General features: G+C 44.2%; 1 protein-coding gene across 6 annotated transcripts in view; it reads left to right on the forward strand.

Moving 5' to 3' along the window:
• Positions 1–27867, forward strand: part of ARHGAP26 (Rho GTPase activating protein 26) — a 399917-nt gene that overhangs the window by 362235 nt on the left and 9815 nt on the right. For 2 of the 6 annotated variants that reach the window (XM_033095953.1, XM_033095954.1), the window contains 2 exons: positions 17104–17214; positions 23208–23299. The exons of 1 other annotated variant lie outside the window; for it this stretch is intronic. In XM_033095953.1, the coding sequence (XP_032951844.1) occupies positions 17104–17214; positions 23208–23299 (203 nt within the window). Of the gene's footprint in view, positions 1–17103; positions 17215–21460; positions 21575–23207; positions 23300–27867 lie in introns of all 6 variants that reach the window. 3 more of the 6 variants (XM_033095955.1, XM_033095956.1, XM_033095952.1) reach the window with 2 other exon arrangements.

The raw sequence follows: 27867 nt of genomic DNA on the forward strand, positions 1-27867 counted from the left end.
AATATAAATGTCTAACAATGGTGCTGATTTTGTAATCTTCACACACCCATAGACTACAATGCAACTATTAAAAATTATGTTGCTGAATTTTATTGGCATGGGAATATTTTCATAATTAACTACTTTGTTGGAAAAAGCAAAATAAAAAAAAATTACAAATTACAGTGCCATTTTAATGCACAAAACAAAATGGATGCATACGTACCCATAGAAAAGTTCTAAAACAGTCACCAATGTGTTAACAGTGGTACCTTAAGGCAGGAATATTGACGGTTGGTTTTCTTTAGTTTTGTGTTTTGCTTTATTTTATTGAGGTATAATTGGGCATATAACATTATATTAGTTTCAGGTATACAACGTAATGGTTCAATATTTGCATATATTGCAAAACGAGTACAATACCTCTTGTTAATATCCATCACCATACGAGTACATAGTTACACATTTTTTTTTCTTGTGATAATTTTCTTGGAGATCTTGTCATTTTAAAATATGCAATATAGTATTATTAACTACAGTCAGTATGATGTATATTGCGTTCCTGTGACTTACTTATTTTATAGCTGGAAGTTTGTACCTTTTGACCCCCCTTCACCCATTTTACCCACCCACCCCCCACCCGCATCTCTAGCAACCACTAGTCTGTTCTCTGTATTTGTGAGGTCAGATTTGTTTTTGTTTTCGTTCTTCTTCTTTTAAATATTCCATATATAAGTGAAATCATAGGGTATTTGTCTTTCTCTGTCTGACTTATTTCACTTAGTTTAGTGCCCTCAGGGTCTTCCATCCATGTTGTTACAAAATGGCAAGATTTCATTCTTTTACATGGCTGAATAATATTCCATTGTATATATGTACCACACTTTCTTTATCCATTCATCTGTTGATGGATACTTAGATTGTTTCCATGTCTTGGCTATTGTAAAGAATGCTGCAATGAATATGGGGCTGTCTTTTTGGGTTAGTGTTTTCATTTTCTTTGGATACATATCCAGAGATGGAATTGCTGGATCACATGGTAGTTCTGTTTTTAATTTGGCGGGGGGGGGGGGGGGGGGTTGGTGGGGGGGGCTTGTTTAGTTTAGGTTTTTGCCTGTTATTGTTTCTTTGTTTTCTACATTGAGTATGAATTGCATTGATAGCTAGGAACAGAAAAAATGAATTTTATTTCTGTATTTTAAATAAATATTTATTATGCCTTAAAAATGTATTATGGGACATTTTTCCCCCCCCTTTTTTTTAACCAAAACCAAAGTGGGGGAGGAGAGAGAGTAAGCTGGCTTGAATATTTGAATGAAACAGAGCCCTGGCATTCTCTTCCTGGTTAGCGTCGCTTAGTGATTTACGCCTTTCCTCAACTCTACTAGTCTATCAAATTCAGTCAGTATCAATCCTTGCTGTTATGTCAGGGGCACTTTCTGTGTGCCAGATGCGGTGCCAGCTCTTTATGGACGCCGACTCATGCAGTTCTCACAAAGGCTCTTTGGGGTAACTTCCCCCCTGGTTTTCCCCTGAGGAGAGCGAGGTGGGGTCCTAAGGAGTCCCACCCTCGCTCCACCTGCCTCCACACCCTTGCTCTTTCCGCATGCTGTGCTGGAAGTTTCTCAATGAGTCTTCTGCAGGCCTGTCTTCCTAAAGGCGCCCCACTATTTAAAGAGCTAGTGTGCGGTTTCCTGGCAGAAGTGAGGGCAGGGAATGGGGAAATTAGATGGTGACAGGCCCTTAGAAGGAAAAGAAGCTGCTGCGGTGGCCCACCTGCCGCAGGACATTCAGCGATGCTTTGTGTGCTGATGTGCAAGCCTGATGGTCAGTGCAGCCTCCCAGGTCCCCTGGATGCTGGCAGCTCCGATCTGCTCACCTTGCAGAACAGGCTCAGAGTGAGCAACGGCATCCCTGGCGTCCCTTTCATTCGCATGAAACCTGTGCTGCACTGTTTGTAAGAGCGTGGCGTCATCTTTGGAGGAAGACCCACCCCAAGGGAGAAATGCTGCCCGCCACTCTGTCCCCCTAGCTGCCCTCTCCACCTGGGCTTCTCAGGAAGCTGTCCACAGGGGCGCCCCGGGATTCAGGTCCTCTCCGCCAACACACCCAGAATGAGGGTGGGCTGAGGGGTAGCGCCCGTCCTCCCTTCTTCCCAGGCCCGTTTTCTGCAACATCAAGCCTTCTAGTGACACCACCAGCTTTTCTCTGACAAAGACAGTGGAAAAACAGACGTCTATTGTTGGCCTGCCCTGAAAAAAGAGACTGGGGCTTAATTAAGGTCCAGAGCTCGGTATTGACACCTCCATTTGAACATGAAATTCTGGGCTTTGGGCACAGGTTATTTGATACCTGTGTACCTACCTGCCACTGGTAACACAACCTGAGCGCCTGGGAACTTGCCTCTGTGTGTTTTCCGTTGGGGGCTTTGCTGTGCAGACATAGGTAACAGGGCTATGCTAAGAGGGGAAATTATTCTAGGATGAAAGCCCTAGAACTTGAGGCTTATTACTTTTTCTCTCTTTCTTTTTGGTAAGGTGGTGGTGCGGCTTTCTCTTCATTTTCACTTCTGTCTGGATCAATGCCTTAGGATTTATGGATAGTATAAGTACAGAGTCCTTAAGGCCACTTTTCATTTTAAAATAGAAGTACCGTTCTTTTTAGGGCAAGCCAAGCATATCTTAATCATAGCAGATACCATGTAGTGAACTCTTACTGCATGTAAGCGTTAATATACTAAGTGTATTACAGGTATGATCTCCTTTCACTCTCACCAATCCTATGATGTATAATCATTATTAATCATCCCCATTTTAAGCAGGGAAGGAAAATGAGGGGGACAGAAGTTACGTTGCCCAAGGGCACATGGCTAGCCAGTAAGTGGCAGAACCACTATTCATACCAGCATTGGGGGGGCGGGGGGGCCTGTCTGATCCGACTTCTGTACTTAACTGTTAAGTCCCTCACTATTCTTAGGAGCCTGGAGTCATCGTTGGAGGAATAATTGTTTTCATTTAGAAGTCTGTTTATTTAAATATGACAAGTATTCTCTGAAAACAGACAAACCATGAAAGTACTGAGGAACTTCCAAACCATTTTTTGTTATTTTCTATTCAATGTGTGTTAATGAAATCTTGGAACTGGGTTTTCACATGTCCCAACAGGTTCTAGGGCACTCAGGCAAATCCCCTTTAAGTCGGCTCGCTTTGTTTTTCTCTGGCCCGGCCCCTTCTATCGAGCAGGCCTGGGAGAGACGTGTGCTGGACCCTTATCAGGCAGCCGCGGTGGGGAGGCCGGACGACAGCCACGGCAAAGGCATCCACAGGAGCCTGAGTTCTGGGGTCAGGCTGCCTGGACTGAGGCCCAGCACCACCGCTTTCTGATTCTTAACTCACCTCTTCCAACTTTCTGTTTACCCCTGTGCAAAGTCAGGGCAGCCCTCGCAGGGTTATTAGGACACGTCAATGACAGAAAGTGCTCGACCCAGAGCCTGGCGTGTCCTACACACTCTGTGCCAAGTGGGAGCTGGTCCTTTACAGGTGAGGCTTTGTGCTTTTGCTACATCTTGTCTCCGCGGAGTGGGGGCTCAGTTTGTCCTCCATATTGACTCTCCTTTCTCAGCTGCAAGGGTGACCACAGCCCCCTTAGTATTAAACCCCAAATGGAAAGTGGGCACCTCTAACTCAAGGGAAGCTTTCCCAAATTGCTCCCGCTTACACTGATCCATTTCTTCTCAGAACTCCTTCAGTTCTGGGGACCACATCCAGACCAGCACTGAGAGCTTCTTAATTCAATACATATGTTTACATGTATTTGCCAAGCCAAAAATAGTAAGAAAATCCATGCAAAAAAAAATCAAAGTTTTTAAAGGAGCAAAATAATCACAAAGGTGTTTTGCTACTAAGCACCTGGTGTCTTCACGTTTCCCAATAATTTCCAAAGCTGACGTGGAACCCTGCAGAAACCAAGGATCAGTGGTTCCCTTCTCTCCTTACTTACCAGAACCGCTAGGGTGGGGGGAGCAGGGACAGCATTTTAAAAATACAGGTTTTTAGGCCCCAAACTAACCCACCACCTTTAATGACTTGATGGTGTGAGGTCTTTTGGAAGACACATTTTATTTCCTTTCATTTTTGTCGTTTGCTGAATTGTGATTGCTGTACTCGTCCCGTGGGAGGATTTTTCTTTCCTTTTCGTAGTTTCCTGGGAGAGGGACAGAAGGTTAAGTATATGCAGAGTACCGTTTTGTCACAATAAGCCTGGGTGATGGTAAGCAGGAAGAGCTGACAGAGACCTGGTGTGGGCATTGGGGGCTGCCATTGTAGGTTTGTTGTCACGTTTCGGAGGGGTGTATTTGAAAGTATAGACTGGCGATTTCTGAAGGGAACCGAATGAGTTTGTAACACAGAATAACTTTGTACGTGAATTGACATAAATATACTGACCAAAAGTGAGTAGAACTTCAGAGATGTTACACCTCGGCTAGTGAAAGTCAAAGTGACCTAGAAAAAGGAGGTGTGATAACTAGACATTTAACCATGTGCTTGGTCCATTGAGACCTGGAGATGTGGCAACTCACACCCAGGAAGAGTGGTCTCCAGGCTGTTTGTTGGTCTGTTTGTGGCTTATCTAATGTCTTTCTTCTGAAAAGGAACAAGGAACATACTTTTTAAAGGGCTCAGAGAAACGTCATTCAAAAGGCAAACATTTGTTTCCCCAAACAGAATGACTTTTTGGCTTTACCGGGAAACAATTTCTTGAAGGAGAAGTATGTTTTGCTGTCACCAGCCACTGCTGGGAATTGTGCTGCAGTCAGGATGGCGTTTATTGCTGATCTTCTTTCAATATATTTTTTTCCTTCAAATCAGGACTCTTTCCATTAAGTTCACACGGTATTCTGGGAAAAAGCTCTATGATTAAGCAAAAAGACTGTGAGGGAGTTTAGGAGGAAATGGGCCTTAATTTTTGTTTCGGTCCCCAGATGGTTAAAATAAAAAGATGCACTGGCATTTAAGTGAATGAACCCTGAACATTCTATTTTGTTGAGATCTCAGCTCAGATGTTATTCCTGAAAGAAGCGAGGCCCATCCACAGAATACAGATCACCTCCCACCCTCTCTTTCCCACTCAGGCACTTGCTTTCACACTGCCCTGCTTCATTGCTTTTAATACTTTTATTTTCTTCATAGCTCTTAATACCATCTAAAATGAAATCATTTGTTCGTTTACTTGCCTGTTACTTACACACACACATACACGCAATAAAGTGTTTCTTAAACTATTGTGATCACTAAAATGATCAAAATATTATCAGAAAAATATTTGGGGCATATACCTCTAATATGTGTGGGTTGGTTTTATTATTTATAAAGTATATACCTATCTTGCTAATGGTTATATTACACACACCAGAAAACACATGGAATACAAATCTTACAAGGATCAGATTAAAAAATGCAAATAGAAGCTTTGCTATATTTCCCTCCACCCAGCCTGTGCCCTCTCACCCTACCCTGCAGTTCACTGTACTTGAACGTAACCTGCTTGAGAACAGAAGCTTCGCTTCACTTTTTTCTGCCCTGTCCCCAATGCCTGCAACAGCAGCAGCACCTGCCTTGTAGTAGGTGCGCAGCACGTATTTGTTTGGTCAATATTTGTCCTTGAGTAACAAACAAGGCTAAAGCAGAATTCACTCTGCCAGCTTTCTGCGTAGCCGAGGTGTTACTGCACCTTTACAGGGCGAGAGGAGAAAAACCCTGGTTTTTAGGATCCAAATGCCTTTCTAATACAATATGTGCTGAATAAGGGATTTGCTGTAATGATTCAAATCCTTCACCAAAGAGGTAATTACAACTTCCTTGATAAGAGCAGAGCTCAGGCAGACAGACAGGTGGTTTCTAGTTTCCCTTATAACAGATGGCACAAGTGGACCAGCTTCTGAGGCTTTTCTTTGCTCATAAACAGCCTCAAATTTGTCTCTTGGTCCACAAAGTCTAAAATATTTCCTGTAGGGCCCTTGAAGGAAAATTGTGCTGACCTGGGGAGCATCGCGGACATGAAGACAAGTAGTGTGTGCAAGAAGAGCATTGGGGCCATATTGTGAAAGACCTTCAAATGACAGAAACCCAACTAGCTTGAGGAAAAAGTGGAAGTTATAAACTTACAATTTTGGGAAATCTCAGGGTGGATCTAACCTCAAACACAATTGGATCCAGGAGCCCAAATTATTATTTTACTTGGCTCTTCTTCCCTCCGTCATTTATTTATTTTTTAAAAAGTTTGCTTGTAGACAGATGTTTGTCATGTGATGGGAAAAAGAGCTCTGGTCGCCCTCAGCCAGGGCATATAGGTTTTGCATCCAAAAGAAGAGCATTCATGCACTAGATCTCATGGACAAATTGGATCCGTTAAATGTTTATTCTCGACCCAATCTCTGTAGCCAGAGGGAAGGGATACACTGAATAGTCAGCCTGGATCACGTGCCTGCCCTTGCAGTGAAATCGGTAGGGTGCTGGACCCACCTTTATCACATGGGGTGGAGAAGAACTTCTATACCCCATTGGGAAAACTGGTGGGCAGTAATAAGCTGTAACTATTATACATATTCCACTGTACTGGGGTAGGAGATTTCGTCTACATGCAGTAGGTATTGAGGAGGTTATGAGCAGGAAATTGCGATTCATTCAGCAGATAGTTATTAAGCAGTGTGGTTCAGAGGTTCGTGTACTTACAGTGTGCAGGAGGATGGATTGCAATGGTGACAGGCAAGGAACCCCGGCTAGAGAGTCTTATGTGAGTCTCGGTTAAAAGGCGTTGGTCTTCGTCCTAGGAGCAAGGGGAGTGTTGCAGTAAACTGTTTAAAGCAGAGAAATGACATGATCAGATTTGCGTTTGAAATGCATGATGATTTGAAATGATCCCGAAGAATGGTCCTCTTAAGTGTCTGTGTTGAAAACCTTATTTACATTGTCAATCTGCCTAGTAATGGGAAGATTACCAGAGTAATTTGGATCTGCCTCATCTTTGGAAAACAATAGAACGTTTAATTTGGGGATCAGAATTAGTGGTGTTTGGCTGTGTCTATTTTCATTGACTTTTCAGTGGGTGTCGGGTGTTGGAGTTCAAGAATTAGAGAACATAAACATCATTTTCCTTTGGCATGTTTTTATTCACAGATGGTAAAACTCTTCCCCCCCCCCCACTGGAAAGGGTGACTTTGCTGGAAAATCATTTAAAGTTTTTTCCAGTCGAGTCAATAAGCTCTTCAGAGCCCAATGAACACGAGGCCTAGTGAGACGTATTCCTCCACGGCAGCCTGAGCCAGCCACTGTGGTGGGTCACGGTCACAGGGCGAGTGCAGGTTGTGTGCATGGTCCTCCAGGGCAGGAGGCCAGCTCGGGAGACATACATGGAGGACAGAAGACGTTTGAGTAGATCAAAGTAAATCAGAAACAATTTTCCATATGTTTAGACTATTGAATAAACGCTGGAATTAGAGGGAAGTCAGCTATCTCCTTGGGGCAAAGGTGGGGAGCGGGCGGTGAGGAGAGTCAGAATTCACCTCTCCTTATCTCTCTGCTTCATATGCCTTTTGTGGTATCCGGACCACGGTTTGTAGAATTGTGGGAGTTTAACTTCATCATCCTGGATATTAACTTTAGCAGAAGTGCTTTTTGTTTTTTCGTTTTAATATTTTTGTTTCTTATTCAAGGAATCCCCTATCCCTAGGGTTCCTTTTAAGCTGCAATATCTTGGGCCGCTACTGCTAATTTTAGATACTCCTTTGTTTTTAGCAGGGGACATTTAGATTCTTATTAAATCCTTTTCCCTCCTCTTCCTCCCCCTAGTCCAAACAGGAAATATTCCCTGAAAGCAGATCATATAGAAAAGTATGCCAGATGGCCAGTGACTTTCAGCCAGTGTTGTTCATATGTTGTCCAGCGTACTCAGAGTGTGCCTCCCCTGCTTCCCCATGCCCTGGTGAACGGAAGACACCTTTCATTTACTGTAATAACTTTATCAAAATAAAAAAGTCTTTAGAAGAGCCAACCTAATTTCTCAGTGAGGCGACCGGGATGGAAAGATTAGTTCTTGGACATGGAAGGGGCTCAATAAATATTGGTTGATTGACTGAAAAAGAAGAGAAACAGTACAAACAGTTGTACTGGGAGCTGCCAACTGTATTATGCAACCTAAACCACAGATTAGTGCAACAAACTAAGCTGTCATTTTGCCCCCTCCTCTAGAGAATAAAAGCAGCCGTTTGTATGATTAGGGAGATTGTTTTTTCTAATAACATTTATTAATTTGGGGGTTATAAATATATTAACTGGAGAAAATGTGGCAAGTATTTTAAAATCACAAAGAATAAAAGTTACCTTTCATTTCATCACTCAGATAATTCTGTTAATATGTTGATACTGTTTATACATATGTTTTAAGAGATTTGCAGATATTTTTGTTAGATAAAAAAGTGCATGACATGTAAATGTGCAGCTTAACAAATTATTATTTGGCAAACACCCACATAACCACCAAAATGGTTAAGAAGTACAACCTTGCCAAGACCACACAGGTGTCCACATCTCTTGCTTTTTCCTTCCCTATCATAATCCTCTTTCCCCCACACAAGCACTAATATGACATTTACAGTCATCAATTCCTTTCTTATAATATAATTTTTTAACTCTTAAATACAGATGTTTGTTATGTGCAGTAGTTATGTTCAGGGGAGTCACCACAAACACTGAATTAAGGAATACTGAGGCATTGCTCCTAAGGGAAATACAGGGTTAGGTTCCTGTGAGCTTCTGGTCACGACATTTTGGTCATCTGATCAACACGTAACCTTGTTTTACATGTATTTCTGTTTAAAGACACCTTATTTAATATTATTGTTGATTGATTAACGTTGAACTCAGGACCAGCAGCACTCGAAGTCATGCCTGAATGAAGCTCATTAAACACGTGTTTTCTCCATAAGGCACGTCACAGCCTTCTTGCTTAGAAACACTAGCAGGCAGAAATGAGAAGGCAGAGAGCATCCCTTTATTTGACCTCAGATGGGAATGTGAACGTCGGGTAATTCGGAGTGACTCAAGATTCTCACCTCTCTGCGTGTGTCTGCAAATGACTGTGAACGCACCAGGAGTATTGAGTCTGGGGTTACAAATAAGTTTTAGCAAGTAGGTGAGTTCACAAACACGGTATCTCCAAATAGTAAAGATCAACTGTATGCATCCCTCAAAGACATTATTTTGTTTTATTATTTTGAGTCTGTCTTCCTTTGCTCAGTGGCTTTAGGAGTCATGAGTGTGGCTGTAGTTCCTTGGTTTTCCTTGTAGTAGAGTGCACCATTGTATTAAAAGATTTAAAAATTTTCTCTCCATTCTACTTTTGCTGAATGTCTAGGTTGTTTCCAGTTTTTGCTTTTACAAACAATGTGTTCTACACATTCTCGTATGTGTCTTCTGGTGCACACATACCCTCTGTGCTCTATCCAGGGTGTATGTCTGGAAACGGAACTGCTGGCTCATAGAGAATGAATGGTGTCTTCACCTTTGCTAGATAATGCCAAACTGTTGTCCAAAGTGGGTGTAGCAATTTGCATCCCTCCTCCAGCCAAGTACAAGTGTTCCAGATGTGAACACTTGTAAACGCTTTTCAGCATTTTGATGTTAGCTATTTAGTTATTCCAGTAGGTGCAGGATCATCTAAGTGTGGCTTTAATCTGGTTTTCCTGCCAATTAAGCACCTTTTCTTTTACATTTTCTCTTCTAAAAGTCCCTGTTCAAGTTTCTTGCCCATTTCCCAATCAGTGGTCGGTCATTTTCTTATCGGTAGGAGAGTTCTTTGTGTAGTCTACTTATGAGCCCTTAGCTTTATATGCGGTAGGCTGCCTTTTACTCTGTTTTAGTGTTGTCTTTTGATAAATAAAAGTTCTTAATTTTAATGTAGCCGAGGATATCAGTATTTTCCTTTATGGTTAGTGCATTTCATGCCTTGTTTGGTAAATCCTACCCTCCCAGTACCTAGAGTTATTCTCTTTTCAAACCTTTATTGTTTGTGTTTGGCATTCAGATCTATAATCCACCTGGAAATCATTTGTTAGGTCTGATAGGCGATAGAGGGTCAAGTGTCACTTTTCCCATGCAGATATCCGATTATCCTAGCACCATTTATAGGAGAGTGCTTTCCACTATTATTATAAAATAATATAGGCTCATGATTTTAAAAATTCAAACTGTATAAACAAATACAGAATTTAAAAGTGAATGTCCCATCCATGCTGTGCACCCAGTTCCCCATTCTCAATCCCCGGAGGCAGTTACAGCTCTTTGCTTGCAGATTTTAAGAATAGTGTTTAAATATCCCTAGCATTGGCATGGCGGCTCTGCAGTTGGCAGATTGAATGTAGTAACTCTGTTGCTTTCCTTTTCTTTTTATGTTACAATGAATTAATTTGTCTTTACAATGTCTTTGTTATATAGAGAATGACAATTGTACTGCCCTCAGTTTAAGATAATAAGGATGTAGTAAGATTTCTCAGCAACCAATCAAATCTTTTGAAATAGCAAATGTTCCTGTGGGACTCCTTATAGTGCCCCTTCAAATGCTTCAGTGTTTCCTTACAAATAACTTTACAAATTGTGATTTTTTTTTAGTTGAAAAGGAATATATACGTTTTATTAGGGAACAATTCTGATGTGCCTGAAGTCTGGTGTTGAAAAAGGTTGAGGAGCTGTGCTCAGGTTTAGCAGGAAAGAATACTATGCTCAGTAAGTATTACGCCCATGGAACACAATAGAGGCATTTGTCCCATGTAACTTTGCTGGTCCTTTCCCTTGAGGATTTTTTCCTGTGCAACGAGCAATTGAATTGGGACTCTTGTCCAAACATCTTTATTTCCAATCCAGAGTTTTCCCCTGTACCTCATATTTCTGTACTATTCCACATGAGAAGTGTCTAATGATGACTTGGGAACCCTTAGCAATGACAGATGCCCTATTTTAAGATTTTGGATTTTATTTAAATCATGGAATATTTGCCATCCCTACCACGCTCCACCTGTGCTTAAAATTTATTTGAAACTTATAGTTTAGGAAAATCTTTAAAGCTGGAATACAAAACGACTGCACTTAGATCAGGCGAACTATTTTGAAAGCAAATTATTTTAAAACTATTTTAAAAGCAATTGTGTATAATTGCTAAGGTCATAGGGGGTTTCACCAGCTAGTCTCATTAAAATAAGAAGCGGGACTCTGTCATTGTCTGAATAAAAAAATGCATATTAAATTATTTTAGATGAGGGGAAAGAATCTGAATAGTAAGAGTCAGAAAAGAATACAGAACTATACAACTCGGGGCCTGTGGGGTTTTCCTCTTGTCAAGTGAAAAACATACTGAAAACTCAGGAGGTTGTTACCAGTATAGGATTTCTGTGTTGTAAAAGCTTAGGCAACCACATGTAAAGAATATATGTGTTCACATTTTCAACAAATAAAAATCAGTTTTTGTGTCATATGCTCTGATTCACCACTACCCAGTTTTGTAATTATTGTGGCCCTGTTTTCCTGGCTGAATGAAGTTTGATGTCCCATCTCTTTTTATGGTACTTTAAGTCAAGACGTAAAGGAATGTTTTCCAAGGAGAAGAATTCACTAATTTGGGATTTGATTAGATAGGATTGTATAGGTTTTCACGGATTCTTCTTTCTCCTTATAGAGGGGGGCAAATATTATATACAGTGTTTCCCCCAAAATAAGACTTAGCCGGACAATCAGCTCTAATGCGTCTTTTGGAGCAAAAATTAATATAAGACTGGGTATCATATCATATCATATCATGTCATATCAGACCCGGTCTTATAGTATATATTTTACTATTTACTTATTAATATATATTAATATATTAATATATATTTTAATATTATATATATGTATATTACTATAGTATATATTTACTATTTACTATAGTAAAATAAGACCGGGTCTTATATTAATTTTTGCTCCAAAAGAGGCATTAGAGCTGATTGTCTGCCTAGGTCTTATTTTCGGGGAAACACGGTATATACAGTCCCCCATGGGTTTAATAGCAGTGTCCCTGTTCCCGTGTCATTGGGAAGGGGGATTGAGGGAGCACTGGATCGGCCTTGGGCCAGCAACCCCACAAGCCCAGCCCAGGCCTGAGGTCCTTGACTGGGAACCTGGGCTGCAGGTCACAGTCCCCTGCCTGGCAGAGAGGAGCAAACGCCCATTTTGTGACTTCTCCACAGGACGCTGCTGGCTGAAGGCTCTGCCTCCTCTTGCGTACCTCATCCCGCTTATTCAGTCTGATCTTTGAGAGTCCTACACCACGCTACCCATCTGCCACTCCCAGTTTCTCTTGAAGCAGCCATACTATTTGACCAGGGGTTCTCACATCCCCAGGATGTATTTGTCTGTCTCTGTCCATCTGCCTGTCTCCTTCTTGGCAGAATGCCCCACGACCTTCGTGGCAGAATGCCCTTTGGAACATTAACATTGCTTCCAGATGGAAATAGAACACGGGAAGGGAATTATATTCATTTTTATGTCATTGGAAATGCTGGGAAAGAATAGAATCTGAGGTAACCTTTGTGAACTGGGGGGGGGAAGGGTCCATCTAATTTTTTTTATTATTATAATGCTCCATGTGGGGGGGCCATAGTGACAGGTAAGGGGCAACCCCCATATACTGTTGGTGGGAATGGCATTCAGCAGAACCTTTCTGAAAAGCTGTTTGCTAGGCTGTATCAAGACCCTTTTAAAAAAGCTCCTAGCCTTTGACCCACTAATTTAACTTCCAGGAATTTACGCGAAGGAAACAATTGGAGACAGGCAGTGGTCCTCAGCAAGGATGTGAGTTACAGCACTATTTATAATGGCTAAAGGGGGATAATAATCTGAGCGTACACAATAAGAGAATAGTTACATAAATGAGAGTCTAACCTACAATAGAATACCCTGTAGCCATTTAAAAAATATATCGAAAGCTATTTAATGATATCGGAAAATGCTTTATTAAGTGAAAAAGGGCCACTAACCGTGTATGCAGCATTATTGCTTCCCACCCCACCCCCCAAAAAAATAGTGGGGAAATATGCCAAGATGTTAACAGTGATTATCAGTGGTATAAAGTATGTGTGAATTTAGTACTTTTCTTGCTTTTGGGTATTTTCCAATTTCCTACAAGGCAGTCTGAAATTTTGAGTACTGGAATTAAAAAAAAAAAAAAAAAAAGAAATTAGCTTTCTTCTTTAAAGTCAGCTTACTGCTCCTCGTGTAGCAGTTCAGGTTTTCACGACTGTGGTGTGGAGACCAGAGAGGGCCTGCCATGTTCATGGTCAGCTTGGGGGCCTGTGGGCAGCCCTGTCCACGGTACGGCAGGCGTGCCCTGCCTGGTACGGCCGACGTTCAGTCATTCAAGTGAGTCACCACAGAAGGATGTCAAGCTTATGATATTGCTACGCCCTGCACTTGAGCTGCCTGGCCTCTGAGCCTTATCTTCCTCCACCGTTATTTCTTCACTGTCCCGTGAACGTCAGAGGGACTGACTGGGATCGTTTGACTCCTTCTGAGGACGCTGTGGGCCAGCAAAGTAAAGCAGATGCAAGCCTGCCCCTTAACTCCAAGTCAGCCGCGCAAGTGTTCCTTCCACGCTGAAGGGAATGTTCCTTCACGCTAAAGGTTCAGCGGTCGTTGCTGTAGTTGGGCCTTGGATGCGGGGGCCTGGTGGGACCCCAGGAATATCTAGGGTAAAAAATGTGCTGGAGTATTCGGCTCAGATCCTCCCAGCTGGACTCAGGGCTGCAGAGAGGCCTTCAGGGGTCATCTGCTAAGATTGTAATTTTAAAATTATTTTCTCCTGTCATCTTTGGCCTCGTTAGTGGGAAAAGAGTTTGAGAATTCAGCATTGGAGGCTTCAGAGCTAATAGGAAAGCTGACCATTTTTTTTTCATTTGTCTGTTTTGTTTTGGATTTTGTTAGGGGTGCTGTTGTTTAAGTGACCTCTTACCAGACACTTCTGGAGGGAACAGGATAAGAGAAGATTGTACAAAGAGGCTTGGGCTGTTATGGTCCCTATGCACCTTATTTCCCAACTATGTGTTCTCTGAGTTGCATCAAAACGAAACTATAATGTGCTCTCTGTTCTTGGAGGAACATATTTATGTTTAGAATCATTCTGGGGCCACAGGCCTCAAGCATGCTGGTAGATAAAAGTGTTCAATGGTATTGTTGATAGTGAGTTTTCTTGATGTGACTCTGAAGCACAAATAAACAAAAGGCGTAATTCCATCAGTAGTTTAAAAAAACCATAGAAGTACTGTGGGGTATGCATTTTATTGTTACTACTAAAACGTGGTCATAAATTTTAAACTATGGTCCTTTTATAGCAAATAAATGTTATTGCTATGACTAAAACACAAGCAAACAAATGAAATTCTACTAGTTGTTAAAAATTACAGTTCATATTGTGGCAATTGACATGGGGATTGAAGAGTAAGTTCCTATAGCTGTTCTGAGTACCCTGCATTCTCACCGCACCCCCAGATAATTTCAGCCCTGTGCTAGTGGCCAAGAACCACTTCGATATCCAAGGACGTGAGAAAACATTCAGAACCCACACTGTGTTCACAGACTGTGTTCCCAACTGTGCCTTAGCCAAAGGCATAATTCTTGGTACAGATGAAATAGGAAACTGGAGGTGTTTCCTACTTATAAAAGCCACTAAAAAAAAAAAAAAAAATCCTCAAAAAAAAAATAAATAAAAAGTCCTGAGGACTTTTTAATTGTCCCATGCTAACCACTGACCAGAGGAAGAGATTAGTCCAGGCCTCTGGGCCCGGGCTGCTCTCTGGAACCTCCAAGTCGGCCCTTGTCAGAACTCGGGTTCCTGGGCTGGGCTACACTTTGGAAGTCATCCCCGGGTCTCTGGTGCCTGCTAGGTCATTATCTCGTGGGAGGACAGAGAAAGCCTTTCTTACCAGCTGCAAGTGCAGAAGAAACTGAGGACAGCACAGTAGAAATGAGGCAGTACTTTCTCCCAGGACTGGAGACAAAGTCAGGTGGGAGCAGATACTAAACTAATAATAGAGTAATTTATCCCTCAGCAGATGAATCTTACTATCTTCTGTTACAGTTGTTTTCTCATCCGTCCCATCTGGGCAAACACATTGTAAGCTCTTGAAGTTAGGAATTTTGGCAAAGGCTAAGTTGTAGTCTGCCAGTTGTCCTCATCATAGTAGGCGCTTCATGACTTTGCTGGATTAATGGGGAAAAAGAAGAAGAAAGCCATGCTCTTTGCATTGAATCTCTTCTATTGTATGGATTCCATCTGCTGGATGAAACTATCAGACTGGAGGCAGGATTGGGGACTTTGTTGCCATTTACCATGTGTTGGGTCTTATTAAGTCTGTCTGTTGCTGCATTCCCACCTTCCCTTACAAATGTGGTAGGCATCTAAAGGAAAATCATAAATCAGTGGTTTAGAGGCTTCTACCTATGGCTGGGTCTGTGAAGAAGTTTGGCACATCGAGGAACAGAGCACGGCCTGCTACACTGTGGCAGCAAGAGCCCTGGACTTGGAGCCAGGGGTTTGGGGTCCAAACCTTGGGCCTGTCACTTGCAGGCTGGGTATCGTCAGGGTAAGTGTGCCAAGTTTCCACATCTGTGAAATGGGAACAATAATGGTGCCTCTTGGCTTGGTGAGTTAAATGAGATTGCTTGATTCACTTACTCAGTAATTATTCATTGAATACCTACAGGTACTATGTCAGGCGTCGGAGATACAGCTGTAAACAAAACGGACAATGCCTCATGGAATTTATATTCTAGAAATATAATACACTTATTGGCATTTAAGAAATGTTTCATTCAGTTAGTCTGAGGATATCTGGTGAACTCACATAATGGGTTTTTACTATATATTGCCATAGGAATTTATGGTACAACCATTGGTAATTGGGGCCATAATTGGGTCTCACGTCTGAATTGAGAATGTCCCATCAAGTAGGACATTTATGTATTCTCGCTAAATCCCACTATGTTTAGAAAGGCTGTCCCCTGGATTGAATGGCTGTCATTTCACCTCTATAAAGTGCTTGGACCAAACAGTCCAGCCATCGGCGGAGGTGTTGTGGCCAGGTGGTTCCCGCATGGTTTTAGTTCAGTCATTAGTTTGCACTATCTGTGACTTAATATGATTTTACAGAGCTGCTAAGATGTTTGTTTGTGTAATTTGTGAAAATAAGTGAAAGCACTAGCATGACCAATTAAAATTAAACCATATTTTAGTAATTGCACCCTTTCCTCTCCAAACTTTTGATCAGCCACCAATCAAAGAACAAGATGACAGATTTAAGGTTTCCATTCCTCCTTTTTTTCCCACTGCTTCCCCTCTAGAGGTTTTTCTTTGAGCATCAAAAATGCCCAGAATCCATGAAAAGATTCCTCGCAGACCTGGAAAGCAAACCTCAGAGGAACTGCACGCTTCCCCTAATTGCAAGCCCTCTCCCAAGAATTGTGGGTCCAGACCCTTCCTCCATCTGCTGTCCTTTTTCTAATGCAGTAGTTCCGGGTCTCCAATGGGCACACAGCCCATGTAGTTAAAAACGTAAACAGGAAATTGTTTTCTGGCTGAATGGCCTGTGTGGCCCAGAAAAATGGTCAGTTTTGCTGAGACACAACTTTAAAAACACTCACGCAGCAGTGGAAGCTGCAGGCTGTCTCTAAGCTAGCCCTGCCCCAGCAGAGGCTGGTGATCGGATATGGGTTCGGAACTCACGTACATGATGGGATCAGGCCCTTTTCACTGGTGGCCAAAGGCCCAACGGACACATGTAAAGAAGCTCCTATCACAGAAAGCAGTTGTTCTGCAGAGCAAAGAGACGCGTTGACGATCCCGGGAATTACAGCCCTGCATTACTTTGCAAGACACGGAGGTTTGGTCTGGAGAAATGTGATTTGGCACTGACGACACCTCCTAGGCTTCAGTGCTTCTCTAGTCCTCTCCAGCTCTCCATCATCTGGCTTTCCATGAACCCCCCGTGCTCCCGTTGTGGTTTCCCTGTGTGCTGACGAGTTTTCTGGTTGTTATGTCTTGCAGCCCCCCGAATCCAAGCCCAACTTCACCCCTCTCGCCATCTTGGCCCATGTTCTCGGCGCCATCCAGCCCTATGCCCACCTCATCCACGTCCAGCGACTCATCCCCCATCAGGTCTGTTGCAGGGTTTGTTTGGTTTTCTGTTGCTGCCGTTGTTCTCATTGGCTTGGTCCTCTCTTCATGCAGTGTTCAGCCTCCTCGTCAAATTTGTTCCCTGCCATCCAAACCTGCACTTGCTTTTTGACAGGCCAGAAGAAACGGTTCGTGAAGACTCCAGGTAAAATCATGGATGATGAGCAGCCCGGTCCGGTTTACCCGAAGCCAGTCAGGGACAATGGCGGGCCAGCCTCTGCCCTCCTGTGCTTCCAGCCTAAGAGCCAAAGCTGGGAGGGATCATTTGCATGAACTAACATGGCATTTTCCACGCCCTTCTGAACCCTTCCTTTGGTTTCTGAATTAATAATCTGTGACGCCTGGAGTTTGTGGAACGAGTGCCTCCTGAACGGGCCCCTGTGTGTGGCTTACTCTCCGAATGATGGGGCTCTCTGTGCTTTGGTATAACATAATATCAGAAAGAACAGTGCCGAGACACACACTGGCCTTTTCTTCCCTCATTTTTATCAAGTAGCATCAGGCAACGTTTATTTGTGGTATTGGGCTATCGACCATTAGCACTGACACTTAGTTATTCACTGAGACCAGACCACTGGGAAAGAGATGTAACACAGAATAAGGGATTCCATACAGAGCGATTTCTCTTTCAGTTGTTCATGGCTGCCTCCTTCCCTCCAGGTCCTCCCAGGAATCGTAAGTGCTCCCAGCCCGCTTCTACCTCCATGTGCCATGGATCCTTAGCTCTCATGGGAACGGGCAGTACCTCCTTCTGAGGGTTGACCTATTTCCTCTCCCCAAGGACCATGCTAGAGTTTTCCCTGCTTTGATGACGTGCAAGCATAATTCTTTGCACTTGAGTTCTTTGGAGAAAAGAAGGTGTTTAACATCCAGGATAAAAGTTAATTAATAAAGACCCTGCAGGATCCCTCTGCTGTTCTGTCCTGAGCATGTGTGTCTCTCGAACTTAATCTTTGTTTTCAGATAATCAAAATGTAAAGCCCAATTATAAGTATCATAAGCATTTTGGGCCATGGCAGTATTTTCTCATCCATCTTTTTCTCATAACTGGTTTTCTTCCTAAGGGGTGGGTCCAGCAGAGAGTCTTAAATAATTTACGAAGCTGAGTCTCACTTTTAAAAAAAGAAAACCCTATGCTATTTATATACAGATATAAATATTTCTTTATTCTCCTCCAGGCACTTTTATATCTATCATTTTATTCTATCCTTATATGAGAATGAGAGAAGAAATGGCCTAAACCCTATTATAGAGAAAAACTAAGGCACAGAGAGGTAACTTGTACACAGTCACATGACCACATGACAGCCAATCCAGAATTCAGGACATCTTGCCCTCAACCTAGTACTCTTTCCTCCAAACACATGAGTGGCTCCAAATTCAAGTTTCCACGCAACTTGCAGCCCCAGAGCCTGGCCTGCTCCTCTAGATTTTCTATCCAGCTTTGCCCTGGAATATGGGGGAAACAGCTTTGCAGTGTATTCTTTTATCTTCACCCTGGGAATAAGGTAAAAATGCAGATCATATTTTCCTGACACTCAAATTATTTCCTAATTTTTCTTAGACATATTCTGGGTGCTTTGGGAGACATTAATTTTCTGGGACACTAGAAATGGCCTGGATTGTTCTGTTTAGATCACTGATTGTCCGTGAGGACCTGAACCAGAGCAAACTACAGTGACCAGAGACAGTCACTTTCCAAAATGCCCCCCTCACTCATAACAGAGACTTGGTCATTAGAAGATTGTGGTCCTTCGTTTTAATCAAAAGGGAGTAAAATCCTCCCAAAATTGGTCCCTTGGACAGAATGGGTTAAGGGACTCAGGATAGGAGAATCATTCAGCTAAAAACCTGAAATGTACTCTGCTTTGAGGGTATCCCCTTTTTTGTGTCTCTGAGCTTTGGGGCCCTGTTGCCTGTCCAGCATCCCCACTTCTCCACTCCCTTCCCAAGATATTTCCCCACTCCCACCTCCCAAGATATTTCCAAGTTTTTTTCTTTAGCTGCTCCTTTCCATCTCTCAAAGTATTTCCAGGTTGGCAGAGGACAGTGGCAATAGAATCGACTCACCCAGTGTGTTTGGGGTTGTGGTTACTCGGTACTGCCCCCTCTGGCCATTGTTAGAATAGCACCATTTGAAGGCTGCAGTTCCGCAACTCTTTAGGGAGCTGCCATTTTGAAATAGGCAAGGCTGAGTAGGGCTTGCAATTGGCTGTCCCTGAGCTAAGTATGTATGCCAAGGTGAGCGAGGATAGCGACAGTACTGGGGAGGTGGCCCATCAGACCTAACCAACTCAGGGCTAAAACCCCCTAACTGCTGTTGCAGTCTGCAGCCAAGAGGTGGGGGCATTAGTCAGGTCCAATGGGGCCTTCCCCCAAATCCACTTCTGGAACATGAACTTCAGATTTCCTTCCCTCGGCAGAGCTATTAAAAATAAGTATTTAATTAGACCTAATAAATGGTCTCATGAACTTCTACATACTGTCTCCTCTGGAAATGGCTTTGCCTCCCCTCTTCAAAGCATCCCTAGTGGTTGTTAGTTCAAGCTCAGGAACAAAGATGCTTTTCACAGCAGAGAACAGGAACCAGAGGTACACTGTCTTCCCATTCCCCTTTCCACTCACTCATGCCTCCAGAAGAGCTCCCAGCCCCAAACCCATAACTTCCACGTGCACAGGGACCCTGGGAAATTGTGCCTAAAGGAGCACACCATTGCAGCCTGCCAGTCTAGCTTGCCCTGCCTCCCTGGAGAGCCATACAATGGAGAGTGGGTTGTCATTTTGCAAGGCTTGCAAGGGCATCTGAGGGAAACTCCTCTGAGTGCTTTCCTGGCCTCGTGCCATGCTCAGAGGCGAAAATTAAAAATGAACTAGCAAAAGGTTCCAAACTTGCCCATGCCCTTGAAGGCCCAGTGGAGGCCTGAAGGGCGTTGTCACAGGAGCAGCCCGCGGCACCCCCGGCTCTCGGTGTCCAGTGCCGACAGGTACTGCAGAGAGGAGGGAGCTACGGAGCCAAAGAACCAAAGATGCTTGGTGGGGATTTGTATGTTTTTTAATCAGAGCCAAAGCCTACAAACACAGCTTCTGTACCAACAGGAGCTGTTTGGGTAGGAACCCTACCTTAAGCAAACTGCTCTAAGCTTTTGAGAGGGTGTGTGGCATGGGACACTGCACATGTTGGGATGACAGACCTTTAAAAAGATAAAGACTCTCCCCTGCGTAGGGTTGCCAGATTTGGCAAATAAAATAAAATACAGAGCACCTAGTGTGAATTGTAGATAAACGACAAATGATTTTTTTTTTGTGTAAATATGTCTTACGTAATATTTGGGACATACTTATACTAAAAAACTATTCCTTGTTGATCTGAAATTCAAATTTAACTAGGCATCTTGTATTTCATTTGGTAGCCCTACTTCTGGGGAACAGAAATGGTCCCTTTAAAAATCACCCTTTCTGTCACCCTTCCCATTTTTATGCACGTCCGAGGGGAGTGGAAGGAAGTTTCGGGAAAAGATCCTCTCATAGACTCAGTTACCTGTTAATTGGAGAGAAAAACAAGGCCCTTCCCTGATCTTTGTTTTTATTGTTAATGTACTGTTTAATTGTCACTTCATTCTTCAGTTCCCAATGCCTGGTATTAGTGGAAAGCTCCTCCTCTTGAAGGGTAATCTTGAGCACTTAGCCCATTCCCTCCGCTATCTTCCTGCCAGGTACCGCAGTCGGTTTCCCTGGCTTGTCCCTGTTTTGCCCCTTTCCCTTTATTTAATGAGGTTAATAAGTAACCTCGATGGAAATTCAGCTGGAGGAGACTTGCCTCAGGTGATCTTTCCCTCACCTTTTATTTCCCTGTCCCCGGTCTCTCTGCTTTCTCCTTACCTCCTCTGCCCTGTCCTTCAAGGGACAGTGACACTGGCTAATGTCAGCTGGCTTCTCCTACCTTCCATGTCATAACAGGCTCTACTTATTTGTCTGTATGGGTTTGGGGCTGATAAATAAATAAAATAAAATAAAACAAAATAAATAACTTTTTTTCCCTCTCCCTGGAAAGTTGCACATTGGATATTTGGCCCTTGCTGGCCAATCCACAGACTTGGTTTAGTCAGATCACAGAATGTGCCCCTTGTTCTGAACTTCATTCTGACTTTAATGATAATTACATGGGAAGAGCTGTTCTCTAATGGAGTTGATGAATGCTGAAGGCTCTTCTTTCCTTTATTCCCAGCAGGCCCACTTCGTTTTCTCCCACTTTCCTAGTTTTCTCCCACCTGGCCATCATCTCTTGGCTACTTAAAAGACCAGAGAGAACATCAGTAAACTGCACCCTGGCAACAAATTCTGGGTAATCATTTACTCTGATCATCGTGCACAATAGAACTTTTAAGCCTTCTTTCTTTCAGTTTTCACAGACTAGACTAGACTAGAAGTTCTAGTCACATGGCCCTGGTACAAGTTTCCCTCCATCCATGGCTCCTCCTTCCCAAAGGGAATCTAGAACTGGTGACTCCGAGAAATAACAGTTCCACGATGACCCAAGACGCCCTGCCCCTTCTGATTCTGTCTGACGTTACCTGAGACCAGTCATTGGTCAGCTAAATGTCCCTTGGCCACTAGAAATCAGTGCATCATGGCAGATTTGGCATCACTGCCTCCTTGAGACTGTCCAATTGTCAATTGATGACAAAATAATAAAGTACACCGCTGGACTGTCTAAACCACAAGAGCTACTTGCTCTTTTATTACTCCTCTCTGGAGCGCCTACATGTCCTTTCTCAGATCGCTTGGAGGGAGAGGGAGATTGCTTTTGTCAAATGGAGAGTCAAATTGTGACTGTTAAATGTCATTTTATGACCCTTGAGAAGTCATTAGATCATTTGGAACTAGTTGGGTAGCAAGGCAAAAATTAATAGAAGGTAGTAGGATTTACCAGTTCTTACAGTTAACTTTCTAGAACATAGCAATCAGTCGCCCTTGGGTCCAATCTGGCCCGCTACCTGCTTTTTAGAGTAAAGTTTTGATGGAACACAGCCACACTAATTCATTTACATGTTGTCTGTGGCTGCCTTCGTGTTACAGTGCAGAGATGAGTAATTGCACCAGAGACCATGTGGCCCACAGTTCACCAACCCCTTCTCTAGAACAAAGAGTCTCAGCCCTGGTTGCACACTAGAGTCACTTGGAGAGCTTTTTAAAAATCCTGATGCCTAGTCAGGGTAGAACCCAGATATCTGCATTTTTTCAAAAGCTCCCCAGGTGATTCTCATGCACAGTGAGAGTGGTTGTTAACACTCGTTGGACATGAGAAAAGGCATCATGGCGCCTGTGCCATCTCCCTCCCCACACTCCCATGCAGGCTCACGTGTGCACTTCTGCACATACATGTGGAACTGCTCACACACACACCTTGTCTGTTCCCTGCCCTACCCTGGGGGTGGCGGAGTTCTAGCTCTGGAATCCTGCCCCACCAGCCCAATGAGAAATAAGTAACATCTGGGAGAGCTGATGTCAGCTTGTGGCCTAGAGCCGAAACCTGGCTTTGCTACAATTTCTCCTTTTTGATTCAATGAGCATTGCCAACTTTCAACAGGGTCTGTTGGGAGTGTTCTCCAGAGCAACTTCTTTCCTGCCCCTACCTCCCTCCTCCCAAGCTATTCCTGTTCCAAAAATGGGGCCCAGCCTGCCCTCCCACTGTCCAGCTGTTGTATCTCCTAGGTCAAGTTTTAACATGGCATAGGGTGACCCCACAAGAAGCGTGGTTTCTTGGGGCTTACAGCTTTTCTCTGACTATTTCTCATTTTTCTCTAGTGACTTTTGCAACTTTTCCACCTTATGTTTTGCCATCCAGCTGCCTTGTCAGGCTCTTCCCATGACAAAGGACTAGCTGGCTTGCAGGGAAAGGGAAGATGAAAGATTAAATACCTGAGGCTTTTAGAGGGTTTTTAAAAATTGCTAAATAAGCACCTGTTTTCACACAGCACACCATTCCGGAAGGCAAAGGCCTTGTACGCCTGCAAAGCTGAACACGACTCAGAACTCTCGTTTACAGCAGGCACGGTCTTCGATAATGGTGAGTTTTCTCATCCCCTTGCAAAGATGGGCGTGGTGGGGGGAGCAGATAAATAACTGGAATTTTCAAAGTTCCTACGTATGGAAAATCTCAACAGAACAGGTAAGACTGAAAAAGCATATGTGTTTGTATATCTCATCCCCAAACGAGAGAGCCCCAGCAGGCCTTTGGGAGGCGCCATCAAGAGTGGACAGGTGTCATTAGCTCTTCATTCTGACAGAAGCAGTCTCATCATGGTGTCGTGGACGTGAAATGCCATTGTGCCCGCATAGGACTCAGCTCAGCGCCTGGCCGTGGCTAGTTGAGTCTGGGGGCTGGGCAGGGGGTAGGACACCAAGGAGGGGAGAACAGGGATCCTGCAACTGGTCAGAAGCTCATGGTGGAGATTGAAGCCACAGCTTCTGTGCCCCTTTCGCCTTGGGTTACTGTCCACAGCAGGCGAGGCCAATTTCTGAGATGGTGGGCATTGGACGAGCTCCAGGCAGTAAGCCTCACTGCATCTCCGTTCGTCCTCCCCATAACTGTTGGGAGAGTGGACTGCCCCAGAGCCAAAGCACCCTGCACCCACCCGCTGTCCGGCTCACGTGTCCTGGTGCGCACATGGATTCAGGGAACCCGCCCCGTAGAACTAGGAAGTACTACTTGCTTGATGCACCATTTTCTTTCTTCTTCTTGTTTTCCTCCCTAAAACAAATAGTCATAATAATATTTTTTAATGTAAGAATTGATATCATAATTTGCTATCACTTATCATTTACATAACAGGAAAATCAGGATTCTAAGGAAAAGCCCAAGTTTCCGCTAAAGCTGAGATTTTCCCCAGATGAAGTTCTTCTTTGGGGCTAATCTTCCTGGATCCCTGGGTGACAGGCTGTGTTTGTTTTTCTCAAAGGCGGAAGCAAAAACGGCTGCCTGGTTTCAGGAACTGAACATTTTCTAGGGCTCCCTTCTTGACCTCAGGTGGAGTGGGGGCTGAGTTCCTGGGCAGGCATGAGCCCACATTGGTTAAAGGCTTTCCATCATGGCCAGGCAGCCCTTCCTGGCCCAGACCATGCCACCTACCGCCTGCCCGAGACCCAGAAATACAAGGCTGCCAGGTTCCCACGTAGCCCTAGAGAGCATGAGCTAGATTCAGGCTACCAAAGCACAAGTCCCAGCTTGATCACTTGTTCCTGTGTGACCTCGAGCAGTGACTTAACCTCTCTGTGCCTCTGTTTTCTCCTCTGTCATCTAAAGATAACAGGGTTGTGAAAGACAATTGAGATAGTGCACATCCCGTGTTAGAGTTAGTACTCAAACACATATGAAGGAAGCATCCAGTATGCCAGTGCTGTGATCGTCATTGTCACCATTACATCTGTCTTAGAAAAAGGCCCTCATGCTCTCATAGTCCACAGTGACAGGCTTTCCTTGTCAGCTGCCAGGACCCAGGCCTGGCTCTCAGCGGGGCAGTGGGGACTGCTCCTTGACTCCCTGGGCCCTGGCTATCTGTGAGGGCCCCGAGGTCCAAGCCAGAGCAGAGGTGGGCTCCTGGGGTACAGCCCCTACATGCCAAGCGGCTGCCCCCGGTGTGCCCAGGTCCTGCATTCAGCGTGGCGGAGGTGCTGATCAGGCATGGATAGACAGACTGAGAAGCTGGTCACGAAGCACGCGGGGGATTCCCAGGTCACACTCGGCGCTGGTCCTTCTGAGCCCATAACTGCCTGTGGTCTGCTGGGCCTGCGCCCTCTTTCATGGTTCTCAAAGTCCCAAAATCACCGTCCTTAAACCTTTGCTCCATTAACTTTCATTTGGGCCCTTTACAAGTCAAAGCACACAAACAGCCAGCCCAGCCCCCTCTCCTGTCAGCAGTTGGAGCTTCAGGCCCCAGCAGACGTCGGGCGAAGTGGGTCCCCTAAAGGCTGTCAAAGCCATGTCACTGGAGAGTGTACCCCGAATAGGCCCATGTCAGGGAGTCACAGCCCAGCTATACGTGACACTGTTTCAACGCCACACAAACCAGAGTGGGCTGCATGCGTGGTCCTCTGGGTCCTGCTCGATCAGCAGGAGAGGGGCTTCTGCCTACAGGTGAGCAGGATTTGAGAGAGCCCCACATTTGCAGGTATATCCAGTTCAACGGTCTGCCCTCTGAACCCCAACCCACTGCTCTGGTGGACAAGGCACTGCCATGTTCTTGTCAGCTGTTCACTCTGACAACACGCAGGACCCCAGATACCGGGGGCAAAATTGGTTTCAGCTCTCAAAAGGTCTGCGGATTCGTGTGTGTCTTGTCTGTGCCTCCTTTTTTTAAGTGTAGACTTCTTCTGTTTTTTTAAACCGCTTTACTAAGATACCCACATACCATACAGTTTAGCCATTTAAATTGTACAAGTGAGTGGTTTTTAGTATATTCCTAGTTGTACAACCATCAGTATCTAATTCCAGAATATCTTCATCGCCAGCAGGGTGCTCTGTCTGGCAGGTTCTATGACTGCCTGCTCCCACCCCTCAACTTGGTAATCGTCAGAAGTCCTGCAGTGACGAATGACGACAGGAGAGAGGTTTGCTTTAAGGAGTCAGAGACATTGCCCAAGTCTTCCTGTGGTCTCTGGGAGTCATGGCAGAGTTCATTGACACTAGTTGGTTTTTAATCAGCAATGCCAGGGACCTTTCAAATTCCCTGAACAGCAGAAGGTCAAATTAAGCCCAGAAGATACCTCTCAATGTTGACTGAGCTGCAGTCGAAGGAGGATCTGGCAAAATGGCTACTGTGTTTCCCTGAAAATAACACCTAGCCGGACTATCAGGACTATCAGCTCTAATGCGTCTTTTGGAGCAAAAATTAATATAAGACCTGGTCTTATGTTAGATAAGACCTGGTCTTATAAGTAAAATAAGACCTGGTCTTATATTATGTTAGATAAGACCTGGTCTTATATGTAAAATAAGACCGGGTCTTGTATTAATTTTTGCTCCAAAAGATGCATTAGAGCTGATGGTCCGCCTAGGTCTTATTTTTGGGAAAACAGGGTAATGATATTTTATTATGTCCAATTTTTAGAAAATGATACATATCCCCATTTTCCCTTTCCCTTCACCTCTATAGGAGAAATCAAGCATTCGAGGAGAAAAAAAAACTTAACACTGTCGGCAGGGAGATCTTTTTCCTTGTTCTATCTCTTGTTAGTTTATTGCTGGAGATATTAGGTAAGGGCTGTGTAAATTGGATGCTCTGTAGCCGGCAGATGAGATCATCAGACCAATCAGAAGAAAGTTTCCTAATGAGACTGTTAGAGTGAGTGTGTGTGCACGTGTTTTCTTTTCAGGATCCAGAAGAAGGAGTAAGGAGGAAGAAGAGGGAGGGGCACCTCGAGGGGAAGTCTGTTGTTTCGTAGTGGTTAACTTCCAAGCCCTTGGATTCCAGGGGCTGTGCTGGAGTCTGCAGTGGCCGCTCTGTCAGTGTTTGGACTTTGGGCAGCAGGGAATGGATGTGCAATACAGGGAAATAACTCCAGTGTCAGCCCTTCCCAGTCTGCTAGGAAACTGTCCACTTCTCCAAGAGCAAGCACCTCCGACAGTAACTGGAAAGAGACATAACTCATGTTCTCAGGAACATTAGTCATCGTGAAGCTATGAGATTAGTGATACCTGGAAAATTCACACGGCGTTCACTAAAATTGAGTTCTTGGGATACTTTCATCAAGCTTTATGATGGGCTGGCTCCACTCATTCTTGGGTACAGGGTACAGCACGAGTACAAGGCAGGGCTGCCCCAGGTTTCTTTGCTGATAGAGAATGTCCCCATCAGGGGGCTGCCGAGCTGCGTAGGCAGAGGGGTTACGGAAGCGAGTTCCCCGCTGGAGACTCTCTGCCGCCACAGCTGTCTCTGCTGCCCAACCCAAGCCCAGGCCGCCTCCATCTCTCACCTGGGCGTTTCCACCAGCTGCCTAACTGGTCCTGTCACGTCCACTCTTGCCCTCATAACCCGTTCTCTACACAGCAGCTAGAGTGACCTTTGAAAAATGGAAATCAGATGTTATTCTCTTGCTTAAAATACTCCAGTGGCCTCCGTTGCTTTAAGATTTATGAGGAGGACCTCCAGGGTCCGGCTCCTGCCCCTCTGCTGCCCTCTCACCCTGCCTGGACACACTGCAGCCTCATAGGCCTTCTTTATATTCACAGATGGGGTCAGCAAACGAGACCTGCCCCTCAAATCCAGCCCACTGACCATTTTTGTAAATAAAGCTTGCTGGCACACAGTCACACTTTTTTGTTTGCATAGTATCTATGGCACGACAGTGGCAGAGGTGAGATACATATTTACGGTCTGGCTCTTTAAGAAAAATTGGCAGACTACTGTTCTAAAATCACACCATCCTAAGCTTTCCCCATCTTCAAGCCTTTGCACTCCCATCACCCGCTGCCCAGCTGGCGCCTTTGGATCATTGAGGTTTTAACTAATTGAGCTCCTCCCCACCTACCCAAGGCCCTGTCCCAGTCTCTTTCTCTTCCCCTCAACTCTGCCATGTCTCCCCGAAAATAAGACCTAGCCAGATCATCAGCTCTATTGCATCTTTTGGAGCAAAAAG

This window comes from Rhinolophus ferrumequinum, chromosome 24 (genome assembly GCF_004115265.2).
Source record: "Rhinolophus ferrumequinum isolate MPI-CBG mRhiFer1 chromosome 24, mRhiFer1_v1.p, whole genome shotgun sequence".
NCBI lineage: Eukaryota > Metazoa > Chordata > Mammalia > Chiroptera > Rhinolophidae > Rhinolophus > Rhinolophus ferrumequinum.